We start from the raw sequence: 16744 nt of genomic DNA on the forward strand, positions 1-16744 counted from the left end.
ACTGGGAGGATGGATGAGAAGACCACCTGCGCTCCCAATTCTTTCACTTTCTTGCCTAAGTCTTCAAAGTCACTGCAGATGGTTTCCAGGTCCTTTCTTGCGGTGTCATTTGTCCCCACATGTATTAGCAGGAATGGGTAGTGATCTGTAGGTCTGAAGAGTCTTGATATCCTGTCAGACACATCTTTAATTTTTGCTCCTGGAAGACAGCACATTTCTCTTGAGGTTATGTCTGGTCTGCAGATAGCGGCCTCTGTTCCTTTCAACAGGAAATCCCCCATGACCACCACTCTCCGTTTTTTCTTCACATTTTTCTTTCTCCATCCAGGAGGATTCTGAGGACTTACAAGGTTATTCATTGTGGGCAAAGTCTTATCTTGCTGTATTCTTCATTGTTCTCCTGCGTGAGAGCCTGGTACTGGTTCTGACTGCCTCTCGATCCTCCTGCTTCTCTGGGTCACATGCTTCCATTCCTCTGTTTCGTCAGGTGCAGTTCGAATTTCTTCTCTTTCTGTATCATGAAGAGATAATTCTGCTCTGTCTAAGAACTCTTCACCTTCCTTAATGATTTTCAAGGTAGTTAACCTCTCTTAACCTCTCTTCTAGATTTCGCAACTTTTCCTCCAACAGGGACACAAGCTTGCATTTCTGGTATGTAAAGTTTGGCTTTTCCACTGGCAAGTCTGTGAACATGTAGCAGGATATGCAGCTCACCAAATGGCTCCCAGACTCTTCCATGTTCTTATTGTTGATATGTTATGAAAACAGTGAAAAACGCTCCAAAAAGCTGCTGCATCTGCTGCTGCTGTTGCCACTGCTGCTGCGCCTGCTGCTGCTTGTTGCCACTGCTGCTGCTGCTGTTGATCCTGCTGGAGGTTAGCCTGCACCAATTGCTTTATCAGCTCCTCCATGCTGCGGACGTCCCTTGCTGGCTGGCGGCCTTCACCCAGGACATAAACGGTTTTCTGTAGCAGTCACACTGCCCTTTGGGATTCGTTCCTGTGCTTCTAACACCAATTGTAGGGTTTGGTACTCACTCGGCTGCGGTGGAGGTAGGCACAGAAGATTTTTCAGTTAAATCCTGGCTGGTTTATTAAACAGCATAAACCGCTCAGGAAGCAAAACGTAAAGAAACAGCCTTTTCCGGCACATAGTGGAAACACAAAGAACTATGTCCATACAAGGTAGCGGGTTCGCTCACTCAGGTTAGTGTCCAGTCCTTAGGTCCTAACAGAGACCAACATTCTGGAGATCCACACATCTCCAGACACAGCCCACAAATGAGACACTCGGTCACCGTTTTATATGGGGATATGTCAGCAGCCAATCTTATGACTGCTCGTAAAACCGGCCCTGATACACCCTAATAACCCTCTCAGCACTATGTGTGCTGGAGCATGCTTTCCCGGTTTTACATCATCGAAGCTACCAACCTGGGTTCTACATATTTCCCCTCAAGGACCTGACCGACGACCATCTTACAATACATACATATACATATATATATATATATATATATATATATATATGTATACAGTACAGACCAAAAGTTTGGACACACCTTCTCATTTAAAGATTTTTCTGTATTTTCATGACTATGAAAATTGTACATTCACACAGAAGGCATCAAAACTATGAATTAACACATGTGGAATTATATATTTAACAAAAAAGTGTGAAACAACTGAAAATATGTCTTATATTCTAGGTTCTTCAAAGTAGCCACCTTTTGCTTTGATGACTGCTTTGCATACTCTTGGCATTCTCTTGATGAACTTCAAGAGGTAGTCACCGGAAATAGTTTTCACTTCACAGGTATGCCCTCTCATGTTTAATAAGTGGGATTTCTTGCCTTATAAATGGAGTTGGGACCATCAGTTGTGTTGTGCAGAAGTCAGGTGGATACACAGCTGATAGTCCTACTGAATAGACTGTTAGAATTTGTATTATGGCAAGAAAAAGCAGCTAAGTAAAGAAAAACGAGTGGCCATCATTACTTTAGGAAATGAAGGTCAGTCAGTCCGAAAAATTGGGCAAACTTTGAAAGTGTCCCCAAGTGCAGTTGCAAAAACCATCAAGCGCTACAAAGAAACTGGCTCACATGAGGACTGCCCCAGGAAAGGAAGACCAAGAGTCACCTCTGCTTCTGAGGATAAGTTTATCCGAGTCACCAGCCTCAGAAATCGCAGATTAACAGCATCTTTGATTAGAGACCAGGTCAATGCCACACAGAGTTCTAGTAGCAGACGCATCTCTACTACCACTGTTAAGAGGAGACTTTGTGCAGCAGGCCTTCATGGTAAAATAGCTGATAGGAAACCACTGCTAAGGACAGGCAACAAGCAGAAGAGACAAGTTTGGGCTAAAGAACACAAGGAATGGACATTAGACCAGTGGAAATCTGTTCTTTGGTCTGATGAGTCCAAATTTGAGATCTTTGGTTCAAACCACCGTGTCTTTGTGCGACGCAGAAAAGGTGAACGGATGGACTCTACATGCCTGGTTCCCACCGTGAAGCATGGAGGAGGAGGTGTGATGGTGTGGGGGTGCTTTGCTGGTGACACTATTGGGGATTTATTCAAAATTGAAGGCATACTGAACCAGCATGGCTACCACAGCATCTTGCAGCGGCATGCTATTACATCCGGTTTGCGTTTAGTTGGACCATCATTTATTTTTCAACAGGACAATGACCCCAAACACACCTCCAGGCTGTGTAAGGGCTATTTGACCAAGAAGGAGAGTGATGGGGTGCTACGCCAGATGACCTGGCCTCCACAGTCACCAGACCTGAACCCAATCGAGATGGTTTGGGTGAGCTGGACCGCAGAGTGAAGGCAAAAGGGCCAACAAGTGCTAAGCATCTCTGGGAACTCCTTCAAGATTGTTGGAAGACCATTTCCGGTGACTACCTCTTGAAGTTCATCAAGAGAATGCCAAGAGTGTGCAAAGCAGTCATCAAAGCAAAAGGTGGCTACTTTGAAGAACCTAGAATATAAGACATATTTTCAGTTGTTTCACACTTTTTTGTTAAGTATATAATTCCACATGTGTTAAATCATAGTTTTGATGCCTTCAGTATGAATGTACAATTTTCATAGTCATGAAAATACAGAAAAATCTTTAAATGAGAAGGTGTGTCCACACTTTTGGTCTGTACTGTATATACACTGCTCAAAAAAATAAAGGAAACACTTAAACAACAGAATATAACTCCAAGTAAATCAAACTTCTGTGAAATGAAACTGTCCACTTAAGAAGCAACACTAATTGACAATCAATTTCACATGCTGTTGTGCAAATGGAATAGACAATAGATGGAAATTATTGGCAATTATCAAGACACACTCAATAAAGGAGTGGTTCTGCAGGTGGGGACCACAGACCACATCTCAGTACCAATGCTTTCTGGTTGATGTTTTGGTCACTTTTGAATGTTGGTTGTGCTTTCACACTCGTGGTAGCATGAGATGGACTCTACAACCCACAGAAGTTGCTCAGGTAGTGCAGCTCATCCAGGATGGCACATCAATGCGAGCTGTGGCAAGAAGGTTTGCTGTGTCTGTCAACGTAGTGTCCAGAGGCTGGAGGTGCTACCAGGAGACAGGTCAGTACACCAGGAGACGTGGAGGGGGCCGTAGGAGGGCAACAACTCAGCAGCAGGAACGCTACCTCCACCTTTGTGCAAGGAGGAACAGGAGGAGCACTGCCAGAGCCCTGCAAAATGACCTCCAGCAGGCCGCAAATGTGCATGTGTCTGCACAAACGGTTAGAAACCGACTCCATGAGGGTGGTATGAGGGCCCGACGTCCACAGAACACCAGGATTGGCAAAGTCGCCACTGACGCCCTGTGCTCTTCACAGATGAAAGCAGGTTCACACTGAGCACATGAGACAGAGTCTGCAGACGCCGTGGAGAGCGATCAGCTGCCTGCAACATCCTTCAGCATGGCCGGTTTGGCAGTGGGTCAGTAATGGTGTGGGGTGGCATTTCTTTGGAGGGCCACACAGCCCTCCATGTGCTCGCCAGAGGTAGCCTGACTGCCATTAGGTACCGAGATGAGATCCTCAGACCCCTTGTGAGACCATATGCTGGTGTGGTTGGCCCTGGGTTCCTCCTAATGCAGGACAATGCCAGACCTCATGTGGCTGGAGTGTGTCAGCAGTTCCTGCAAGATGAAGGCATTGAAGCTATGGACTGGCCCGCCCGTTCCCCAGACCTGAATCCGATTGAGCACATCTGGAACATCATGTCTCGCTCCATCCAAAAACGTCATGTTGCACCACAGACTGTCCAGGAGTTGGCGGATGCTTTAGTCCAGGTCTGGGAGGAGATCCCACAGGAGACTATCCGCAACCTCATCAGGAGCATGCCCAGGCATTGTAGGGAGGTCATACAGGCACGTGGAGGCCACACACAATACTGAGCGTCATTTTGACTTGTTTTAAGGACATTACATCAAAGTTGGATCAGCCTGTAGTGTGTTTTTCCACTTTAATTTTGGGGGTGACTCCCAATCCAGGCCTCCATTGGTGATTTTTGTGTGATTTTGTTGTCAGCACATTCAACTTTGTACAGAACAAAGTATTCAATGAGAATATTTAATTCATTCAGATCTAGGATGTGTTATTTGAGTGTTCCCTTTATTTTTTTGAGCAGTACATATATATGTATATACGAGGGTCAGTCAATAAGTAATTCCTCCTATTTTTTTTCTCCTTTTAGTTGGCAAGAAATTCAAATGCAATTACATAGGTTGAAAAACACAACATTAACGATTAATTTGTCACTTTTCAATATAATCTCCATCCATTTCCACAGTCTTGGTCCTCCGTTTAACAAGGGCATGTATTCCAGCATGGTAAAAAAAGCATTCTTGGTACCCACCGTGCACAAATTTTTCTATATCCCAGTTGTCCAATAATTTTCATCACACTGCCTTTACTGAGGCAGATAATGCCACACAATTCATCTGCAGTCACCCGGCGGTCACCACGAATGATGTCATCGACTCGCTGAATGTTGCTTGGAGTCACTGCGGTTACTGGCCTGCCACTCCGCATTTTGTCAGCTAACGGTGATGGCCCTTCAGCTGTGTTACAGCGACGAACCCATCGTCTAACAGTACTGACATCCACTATTGCATCACCGTACACATTTTTCAGTCTCTCATGAATTCGAATGGGCGTTTCACCTTCTGCATGCAAGAATTCAATCACAGAACGTTGTCTAATACGAACATCGATGTCAGCTATTTTGCAAACGGATACAGTCCTGCCACCTTTTGGTGCAGGAAGTTGCAATTGCTGTGGATTGGAGAAGAAGGTTTGAGGAATTGTGCCAAATTCGAATATTTAACATAACTACCTTATTTAAGGAGGAAAAAAATAGGAGGCATTACTTATTGACTGACCCTCGTATATATATATATATATATATATATATATATATATATGTATATATATATATATTACAAAGTTTGGGGTCATTTAGAAATTTCATTATTTTTTAAAGAAAAGCACATTTTTATTCAATGAAGCTAACATTAAATGAATCAGAAATACACTCTATACATTGTTAATGTGGTAAATGACTATTCTAGCTGCAAACGTCTTGTTTTTATTGCAATATCTACATGGGTGTATAGAGGCCCATTTCCAACAACCACCACTTCAGTGTTTTAATTGTACATTGTGTTTGCTAACTGTGTAAGAAGGCTAAAGGATGTTTAGAAAACCCTAGAAAAACCTTGCACAAGTATGTTAGCCCAGCTGAAAACGGTTTGGCTAATTTGAGAAGCTATAAAATTGACCTTCCTTTGAGCTAGTTGACAATCTGGAGCATTACATTTGTTTGTTCTATGAAACTCTCAAAATGGCCAGAAAAAGAGAACTTTCATGTGAAACTCGACAGTCTATTCTTGTTCTTAGAAATGAAGGCTATTCCATGCGAGAATTTGCCAAGAAACTGAAAATTTCCTACAACGGTGTGTACTACTCCCTCCAGTGTAGAAAGAGAAGTGGGAGGCCCTGCTGCGCAACTGAGCAACAAGACAAGTACATTAGAGTCTCTAGTTTGAGAAATCGACGCCTCACAGCTCCTCAACTGGCAGCTTCATTAAATAGTACATGCAAAACGCCAGAGTCAATGTCTACAATGAAGAGGCGACTCCGGGATGCTGGGCTTCAGGGCAAAGTGGCAAAGAAAAAGCCATATCTGAGACTGGCTAATAAAAGGAAAAGATTAATTTGGGCAAAAGAACACAAACATTGGACAGAGGAAGATTGGAAAAAAGTTTTATGGACAGACGAATCAAAGTTTGAGGTGTTTGGATCAAAGAGAAGAACATTTGTGAGACGCAGAACAACTGAAAAGATGCTGGAAGAGTGCCTGACGCCATCTGTCAAGCATGGTGGAGGTAATGTGATGGTCTGGGGTTGCTTTGGTGCTGGTAAAGTGGGAGATTTGTACAAAGTAAATAGGATTTTGAATAAGGAAGGCTATCACTCCATTTTGCAATGCCATGCCATACCCTGTGGACAGCGCTTGATTGGAGCCAATTTCATCTTACAACAGGACAATGACCCAAAGCACACCTCCAAATTATGCATGAACTATTTAGGGAAGAAGCAGACAGCTGGTATTCTATCTGTAATGGACTGGCCAGCGCAATCACCAAATCTCAACCCCATTGAGCTCTTGTGGGAGCAGCTTGTCGGTATGGTACGCAAAAAGTGCCCATCAAGCCAATCCAACTTGTGGGAGGGGCTTCAGGAAGCATGGGGTGAAATTTCTCAAGATTACCTCAGCAAATGAACAGCTAGAATACCAAAGGTCTGCAATGCTGTAATTGCTGCAAAGGGAGCATTCTTTGACGAATGCAAAGTTTGAAGGAGAAAATTATTCTTTCTAATAAAAAACATTATTTCTAACCTTGTCTATGTCTGGACTATATTTTCTAATCATTTTGCAACTCATTTGATAAATAAAAGTATGAGTTTTCATGGAAAACACAAAATTGTCTGGGTGACCCCAAACTTTTGAACGGTAGTGCATATATTAGATCATCTACACCTTCGGCTTGGGACAGCTCATAGAGTCTCACGGCTTTCAGTATCACCTCTATGCTTATGACACACAGATCTACCTCTCTGAACCTGATATCACCTCCTTACTAACCAGAATCCCACACTGCCTGTTTGCTATTTCATCTTCTCTGGTAGATTCCTAAAACTTAATATGGATAAAACTGAATTCATCATCTTTCCACCATCTCGCTCAACCCCCCCATCTAACCTATCTTTCAAAGTAAATGGCTGTCCACTCTCCCCAGTCCCGCAAGCTCGCTGCCTTGGGGTAACCCTTGACTCTGATCTCTCCTTCAAACCTCATATCCAAGCCCTTTCCACTTCCTGGCGACTCCAGCTCAAAAATATTTCCCAGATCCACACATTCCTCAACTTCACATCTGCAAAAACACTAGTGCATGCCCTCATCATCTCCCGCCTCGACTACTGCAACCTCCTGCTCTGTGGCCTCCCTTTTACCACTCTCGCACCCCTCCAATCTATCCTAAACTTTGCTGCCCGACTAATCCACCTGGCCCCCCACTATTTTCTAGCCTCTCCTGTCAATCCCTTAACTGACTCCCCTTTGCCCAGAGACTCCAGTTCAAAACCATAACCATGGCATATAAAACCATCCACAACCTGTCTCCTCCATACATCTGTGACCTAGTCTCCTGGAACTTACCTGGATCTTACCTCCGATCCTCACAAGATCTCTTTCTCTACTCCCCTCTTATCTCCTCTTCCCACAATCGCTTACAAGATTTCTCCCGTGCATCCCGCCTACTCTGGAACTCTCTACCCCAACACATAAGACTCTCGCCTACCGTGGAAACCTTCGAAAGGAAGCTGAAGACCCACCTCTTCCGACAAACCTACAACCTGCAGTAACCCTCGCTCCACCATACCGCTGCACGACCAGCTCTACCCTCACCTACTGTATCCTCACCCATCCCTTGTAGATTGTGAGCCCTTGCAGGCAGGGTCCTCTCTCCTCCTGTACCAGTCGCTGACTCGTTTTTGTTCAAATTATTGTACTTGTTGTTTGCTATGTATACCCCTTTTAAACATGTAAAACGCCATGGAATTAATGGCGCTATAATGATAATAAATAATAATAATAATCATACGGTAAGTACTCTCCAAATAAATGTAATGCTTATTCACAGTGTGATAATAAGTTTGTTATTTTCTTGTATACATTTAGTTTCTGAATTTATTATCATTCCTAGGTGTTCTTAGAATTTCTAAAGCTACCCAGAAATTGCTGTACAAGTAAAGACATTGTCCAGCCATTAATAAAAAAAAACATTTTAGAATGCTTTCACATATTAAAAGAAGCCATACTCACCTTCGTGGTTCCTCGATACTGTCGTCTTTTTTATTTTATAACATTTTAGGCTGTTTTTTATTTCATTTTTTTATGACTGGACAACCCGCCAACTTTCCATGAAATAACCAAACTATAGATTAATATATTGCCTCACCAGTATCAGTTCGTCTCCTATGAGCTCTCGAGTCCAGTAAGTCTTGGGCCCGGTCCCATCTACCAGATTTTGCTTACAGTAGATCTTGTTTTCTTTTTCCCAAACAGGAAAACTCTGATAAACAGAAAAACAAGTTAGCTTCTGTTATGCAAGAGTAGGTATATAGTAAACAAAAGTAATATAACCTCTTTACAATTCATTTAGAAACACTTAGTATTTCTGTTTAAGGCCACGGCCCCACTATCAGTATTTGGTCAGTATTTTTTCTCAGGAGTGGGAGCCAAAACCAAGTGAGGAACAATAAAAGAAAAGGGATCATAGAAACAAGTCACCAATTCTGCATCTATCACCAACTCCTGGTTTTGCCTCCCACTCCTCTGAAAAAATACTGACCTAATACCGACCAAATACTGATAGTGGGGCCGTGGCCTAAATACTTAAGTTGTCATAATGTTATAAACCAAAATCAACTCAACAAATCAACTAAAAATTTGCCTTTGCAATATCTAAAAGAAATTTTCATGCAATTTTCACTAACGTTTAAATAATAATTTACCTTTATATTCAGTAATGCAAGAAAATTCTGATTAAAAAATGGGCCACAATCCAAGTAAATCCTAATGGAGTGCTCTCCATGAAGCTGCTCACAACAGTTTTGGAAGAACACATAAAAACTGAGAAAAAAAAGGCAAATTGGACATAATTTCACCCCCAAAATGGGCCAACAAAATTGTTGGCACCCTCAACTTAATATTTGGCTGAACACCCTTTGGAATAAATAACTGCAATCAATCGCTTCCTATAACCATCTACAAGCTTCTTACACTTCTCAAATGGAATTTTGGACCACTCTTCTTTTATAAACTGCTCCAGGTCTCTCATATTTGAAGGCTGCCTTCTCCCACCATCAATTTTAAGATCTCTCCACAGGTTTTCAATGGGATTTATATCCTGACTCATTGCTGGCCACTTCAGAACTTTCCAGCGCTTTGTTTCCATCCATTTCTGGGTGCTTCTTCAAGTAAGTTTGGGATCATTGTCCTGCATGAAGACACATGACCTAGGACGCAAACCCAGCTTTCTGACACTGGGCACTACATTGTGACCCAAAATCCTTAGTAATCTTCATATTTCATGATGGTTTGCACAAAGTCAAGGCAGCCAGTGTCAGAGGCAGCGAAACAATCTCAAAACATCTTTGAACCACCACCATATTTGACTGTAGGTACTGTGTTTTTTTCTTTGTAGGCCTCATTCCGTTTTCGGTAAACAGTAGAATGATGTGCTTTACCAAAAAGCTCTTTCTTGGTCTCATCTGTCCACAAGATGCTTTCCCAGAAGGATTTTGGCTTACTCACGTACATTTTGGCAAATTGCAGTTTAGATTTTTTATGTCTTTGTGTGAGCAGTGGGGTCCTCCTGGGTCTTCTGCTATAGCATTTCATTTCATTCAAATGTCGACAGATAGTTCGTGCTGACACTGATGCACTGTGAGCTTGCAGAGCAGCTTGAATTTCTTTGGAACTTGATTGGGGCTGCCTATCCACCATCCGGACTATCCTGAGTTGCAACCTTTCATCAATTTTTCTCTGCCGTCCATGTCCAGGGAGATTAGCTACAGTGCCATGGGTTGTAAACTTTTTGATCAAGCTGCACACCATTTAACATCAAGATCTCTAGAGATGGACTTGTAACCTTGAGATTGTTGATATTTTTCAACAATTTTGGTTCTCAAGTCCTCAGAGAGTTCCCTTCTCCTCTTTCTGTTAACCATGCTTAGTATGGCACACACAGACACACAATGCAAAGATTGAGTCAACTTCTCCCCTTTTTATTTGGTTTCAGGTGTGATTTTTATATTGTCCACACCTGTTACTTTCCACATGTGAGTTTGAACAAGTGTCACATGCTTGAAACAATGTTGTTTACCCACAATTTTGGAAAGGTGCCAACAATTTTGTTTGGCCCCTTTTTTGGGGGTTTTGTATTAAATTATGTCCATTTTACCTTTTTTACTCTGCTTTTTGTGTTCCAATACACGCTAAGGAAATAAACATGGTTTATAACAAAACATGTGTAACTGCAATAATTTTCTGGGAGAAATACTTAATTTTCTGGAACAATTTCAAGGTTGCCAACACTTTTGGCCTTGACTGTTGTGGTAAAGCGACAAGCTCGGCTGTATGCGGATGTAGACACAGGACACTGTCTCTTTAAATTTCGGGTTAGTTTACTCAGCGTCATAAACTACCCTGGAATCCATAAAGAAAAACACAGCCCATTCGGCTGAAGTGGCAAAATAAAATGCAAAATTGCAGCACAGTCCGGATATCGGCCAAGGTCTGGCCACTCAGGATTAGGCACACATGTTACAGCAGAGCACCTGCAAGCTCCTCTCTGGTGCATGTTTCCCCAGATACTGAACACACCTGAGTGTTAAGGCTGGCTACTTAAAGCCCAGACCACTCCCTGGATTGGAGATATGGTGGATGGCGTCCCGTCCAGCACTTTGCCATCCACTGAAAACATTCCTTTGTAAACCTGGTCCATTAATTCTCTCTACACCTAATGTGCAGGAGAAACTTCCATGTTTCATATCATTGAGGCTAACAGCCTCAGTGAAACATACCTCCCTTCCGCCACATGGCCAGTGACTTTGTCACACTGTATACTGTATGTATTTGGTAGAACTTAGGAAAAAAAGAGCCTGGGTCCCAGAGAAACAAGGATGCACCTAGAGGACTTGTTGGATCCTGTGGTGGTTACATGAGGAGGTGAATTGTGGACAGACAAGACAGAAGAGCTGTGCGGTGCCAGATTAAACCAAAAGCATTTTTGAACTGTGTGCGCACAGGAGGAGGACAGGGTGGTGAGTTTGCAATTAGTCTATTAGCAAATTTTTACTCGATAGGTAGCGTAGCAATGAAGCTCCAGGACATTTTATATATATTCATCGACAATTCACATAAGGCTTGTGACAGTGCCCGTATTGTTTTTTAGTGCTGTCAGTTTTTTTCACAGACAGCACTTGGACTGAAAATATGGTCATGTGAACTTAGCCAGTGTTTATCAATGAAGCTGTTCAGATAACTTTTTTTTTCAATGGACCAATTGCATGAAAAAAATTGCAGCATGCGCTAATCTGTTCCAGATGAGACTCGTTCATTCAAGTCTATGGGTTTTTATATATTATCTGTGTTAACAAAATTAGTATTTACAAATGGTGCACAAAAAATCATACTTTACATCAATTTCCCTCATTCCCTATCCCCACAATTTCAGCCATCGTGCACCCTTACCATCCCTCGCCTTTTCCATTTCAATTGTTGACAGAGTGGTGTGAGGTATATAAAAATAAATAACACTTTCCTTCTCTTTTGTCATTCTAAGTCTAAGGGTATGTGCACACAGTGCGTTTTTGATGTGGCAAATTCGTGAGGAATTGGCCTCAAAAGCGCATTGCAAACCTTATCCCAGCATTTTCTATGAGAATTTGCAAGATCTGTTGACATGATCAGGAATTTTCCTGACAGGATTTCATGTGCGTTTAAATAAGCAGCATGTCCATTATTTGTGCGTTTTTGCCTGCGTTTTTCCTATACAATGCATTGGAAAAAACGCATGGCAAATCCGCAGGAAAGAACACATCAAAAATACATGAAAATGCATCAAAAACGCTGCGGAAGCGTTTTTACTGCCAAATGGTGCAGAACCTTGCAGAAACGCTGCAGAAATTTTTGGAAGCAAATACTGGTCGTGCAACAGTTCAGTAACCGGCACCTCGCACACCGAACATACCTCATCAGCAGAGTTCCGGAATCAGAGACAGCTGGCTGGCTTCCTCGTCAACAGATTCAACACCACCAAAGATAAAGTCCTTGAAACAACGACCAAGTAGAAATGCATGGGGTGGCACACTTTAGGAGGTAAAAAATCTTCTTTATTTGTAGATAAGTAAAAACATGGATGCGGGGGAGAGGATCCACAGATGGACGACGGCGGTTTCCCTTGCTAAACACGCTTCCACGGGCCGTTGTCCATGTGCTACCGCGGGCCGCTCACAGGCATCACGTGATCCCCCACTGATGTCACGTCAAGTGAGGCGTGACATCAGTGACACGGTCCCCGCGGTGGATGCTGGGTTGTGGGCGGGATTACCCCGCGCGTCACACCCAGCATCCACTGCGCACTTTCCCAATGAATGGGGAGAGGGAGAGCGCGCGGTGGATGCCGGGTGTGAAGTGTGGGGTAACCCCGCCCACAGCCCAGCATCCACAAGTGGAACGCAGAAGAGAGAGACCTGCCGAGAGTCATGTGCTGCCTGTGAGCGGCCAGCGATAGCTCCACTCACAGGCAGTAACTGCACCGCAAGGTAATTACAAAACCACTTAGGAGCCCCGGGAGAATACATTGGGGGGGTAATAAAATGTAGTGAACATCCCCTTTAAAGCTTTGAGAATTGACAATTGATAGTTTGAAGCAACTTTGCTCTAATCAATGCCTCCCAGAACACAGAGTACTATGTCAACCACATGAGACAATATACAGTACAGACCAAAAGTTTGGACACACCTTCTCATTTAAAGATTTTTCTGTATTTTCATGACTATGAAAATTGTACATTCACACTGAAGGCATCAAAACTATGAATTAACACATGTGGAATTATATACTTAACAAAAAAGTGTGAAACAACTGAAAATATGTCTTATATTCTAGGTTCTTCAAAGTAGCCACCTTTTGCTTTGATGACTGCTTTGCACACTCTTGGCATTCTCTTGATGAGCTTCAAGAGGTAGTCACCGGAAATAGTTTTCACTTCACAGGTGTGCCCTGTCAGGTTTAATAAGTGGGATTTCTTGCCTTATAAATGGGGTTGGGACCATCAGTTGTGTTGTGCAGAAGTCAGGTGGATGCACAGCTGATAGTCCTACTGAATAGACTGTTAGAATTTGTATTATGGCAAGAAAAAGCAGCTAAGTAAAGAAAAACGAGTGGCCATCATTACTTTAAGAAATGAAGGTCAGTCAGTCCGAAAAGTTGGGAAAACTTTGAAAGTGTCCCCAAGTGCAGTTGCAAAAACCATCAAGCGCTACAAAGAAACTGGCTCACATGAGGACCGCCCCAGGAAAGGAAGACCAAGAGTCACCTCTGCTTCTGAGGATAAGTTTATCCGAGTCACCAGCCTCAGAAATCACAGGTTAACAGCAGCTCAGATTAGAGACCAGGTCAATGCCACACAGAATTCTAGCAGCAGACACATCTCTTAAACAACTGTTAAGAGGAGACTTTGTGCAGCAGGCCTTCAAGGTAAATAGCTGCTAGGAAACCACTGCTAAGGACAGGCAACAAGCAGAAGAGACTCGTTTGGGCTAAAGAACACAAGGAATGGACATTAGACCAGTGGAAATCTGTGCTTTGGTCTGATGAGTCCAAATTTGAGATCTTTGGTTCCAACCACCGTGTCTTTGTGCGACGCAGAAAAGGTGAACGGATGAACTCTACATGCCTGGTTCCCACCGTGAAGCATGGAGGAGGAGGTGTGATGGTGTGGGGGTGCTTTGCTGGTAACACTGTTGGGGATTTATTCAAAATTGAAGGCATACTGAACCAGCATGGCTACCACAACATCTTGCAGCGACATGCTATTCCATCCGGTTTGCGTTTAGTTGGACCATCATTTATTTTTCAACAGGACAATGACTCCAAACACACCTCCAGGCTGTGTAAGGGCTATTTGACCAAGAAGGAGAGTGATGGGGTGCTACGCCAGATGACCTGGCCTCCACAGTCACCAGACCTGAACCCAATCGAGATGGTTTGGGGTGAGCTGGACCGCAGAGTGAAGGCAAAAGGGCCAACAAGTGCTAAGCATCTCTGGGAACTCCTTCAAGATTGCTGGAAGACCATTTCCGGTGACTACCTCTTGAAGCTCATCAAGAGAATGCCAAGAGTCTGCAAAGCAGTCATCAAAGCAAAAGGTGGCTACTTTGAAGAACCTAGAATATAAGACATATTTTCAGTTGTTTCACACTTTTTTAAGTATATAATTCCACATGTGTTAATTCATAGTTTTGATGCCTTCAGTGTGAATGTACAATTTTCATAGTCATGAAAATACAGAAAAATCTTTAAATGAGAAGGTGTGTCCAAACTTTTGGTCTGTACTGTATATGCTTCATTTAATATACTAATTACTTTGTTCCATTATCTGTATAACCTAGGGAATGTCCGCAACAAATGTAACATATGTGTACCTTCTCTCTAACATTTTGGGTACTTCGAGTTTTGTCTCAGCCCAATCCTATATAAATTCGTAGGTGTGACATATATCTTATGAATTATAAAGTACTGTGATCTAAAACATTCTGTATTGTACAACAGCAGAGGAATTGTATTAAATATAGTTTCAGGAATATCACCCAAATCTTCTTCCAACTTATACAGTTAGGTCCATATATATTTGGACAGAGACAACATTTTTCTAATTTTGGTTCTAGACATTACCACAATGAATTTTAAACAAAACAATTCAGATGCAGTTGAAGTTCAGACTTTCAGCTTTCATTTGAGGGTACCCACATTAAAATTGGATGAAGGGTTTAGGAGTTTCAGCTCCTTAACATGTGCCACCCTGTTTTTAAAGGGGCCAAAAGTAATTGGACAAATTAAATAATTGTAAATAAAAATGTTCATTTCTAGTACTTGGTTGAAAACCCTTTGTTGGCAATGACTGCCTGAAGTCTTGAACTCATGGACATCACCAGACGCTGTGTTTCCTCCTTTTTGATGCTCTGCGAGGCCTTCACTGCGGTAGTTTTCAGTTGCTGTTTGTTTGTGGGCCTTTCTGTCTGAAGTTTAGTCTTTAACAAGTGAAATGCATGCTCAATTGGGTTGAGATCAGGTGACTGACTTGGCCATTCAAGAATATGCCACTTCTTTGCTTTAATAAACTCCTGGGTTGCTTTGGCTTTTTGTTTTGGGTCATTGGCCATCTGTAGTATGAAACGACGACCAATCAGTTTGGCTGCATTTGGCTGGATCTGAGCACACAGTATGGCTCTGAATACATCAAAATTCATTCGGCTGCTTCTGTCCTGTGTCACATCATCAATAAACACTAGTGACCCAGTGCCACTGGGAGCCATGCATGCCCAAGCCATCACACTGCCTCCGCCGTGTTTTACAGATGATGTGGTATGCTTTGGATCATGAGCTGTACCACGCCTTCACCATACTTTTCTCTTTCCATCATTCTGGTAGAGGTTGATCTTGGTTTCATCTGTCCAAAGAATGTTCTTCCAGAACTGTGCTGGCTTTTTTAGATGTTTTTTAGCAAAGTCCAGTCTAGCCTTTTTATTCTTGATGCTTATGAGCGGCTTGCACCGTGCAGTGAACCCTCTGTATTTACTTTCATGCAGTCTTCTCTTTATGGTAGATTTGGATATTGATGCGCCTACCTCCTGGAGAGTGTTGTTCACTTGGTTGGCTGTTGTGAAGGGGTTTCTCTTCACCATGGAGATTATTCTGTGATCATCCACCACTGTTGTCTTCCGTGGGCGCCCAGGTCTTTTTGCATTGATGAGTTCACCAGTGCTTTCTTTCTTTCTCAGGATGTACCAAACTGTAGATTTTGCCACTCCTAATATTGTAGCAATTTCTCAGATGGGTTTTTTCTGTTTTTGCAGCTTAAGGATGGCTTGTTTCACCTGCATGGAGAGCTCCTTTGACCGCATGTTTACTTCACAGCAAAACCTTCCAAATGCAAGCACCACACCTCAAATCAACTCCAGGCCTTTTATCTGCTTAATTGAGAATGACATAACGAAGGGATTGCCCACATCTGTCCATGAAATAGCCTTGGAGTCAATTGTCCAATTACTTTTGGTCCCTTTAAAAACAGGGTGGCACATGTTAAGGAGCTGAAACTCCTAAACCCTTCATCCAATTTTAATGTGGATACCCTCAAATGAAAGCTGAAAGTATGAACTTCAACTGCATCTGAATTGTTTTGTTTAAAATTCATTGTGGTAATGTCTAGAACCAAAATTAGAAAAATGTTGTCTCTGTCCAAATATATAAGGACCTAACTGTACATGCTGATATTGGTATAGATACGTTGACTCTTTATCCATAACATGTCACATAGTTTTTACATTATCCCCTTTTATTTGTAGCCTTCATCTCCA

General features: G+C 42.5%; 1 protein-coding gene across 1 annotated transcript in view; it reads right to left on the reverse strand.

Annotated features, from left to right (window-relative positions):
* The window catches only part of CRABP1 (cellular retinoic acid binding protein 1), a 78745-nt gene that overhangs the window by 15953 nt on the left and 46048 nt on the right, over positions 1–16744 (reverse strand). The window contains exon 3 of the mRNA XM_073650776.1: positions 8556–8669. Within this exon, the coding sequence (XP_073506877.1) occupies positions 8556–8669 (114 nt within the window). The remainder of the gene's footprint in view (positions 1–8555; positions 8670–16744) is intronic.

This window comes from Phyllobates terribilis, unplaced genomic scaffold, assembly GCF_046119375.1.
Source record: "Phyllobates terribilis strain yellow unplaced genomic scaffold, ASM4611937v1 Scaffold_11__3_contigs__length_659146591, whole genome shotgun sequence".
In the NCBI taxonomy this organism is placed as follows: domain Eukaryota; kingdom Metazoa; phylum Chordata; class Amphibia; order Anura; family Dendrobatidae; genus Phyllobates; species Phyllobates terribilis.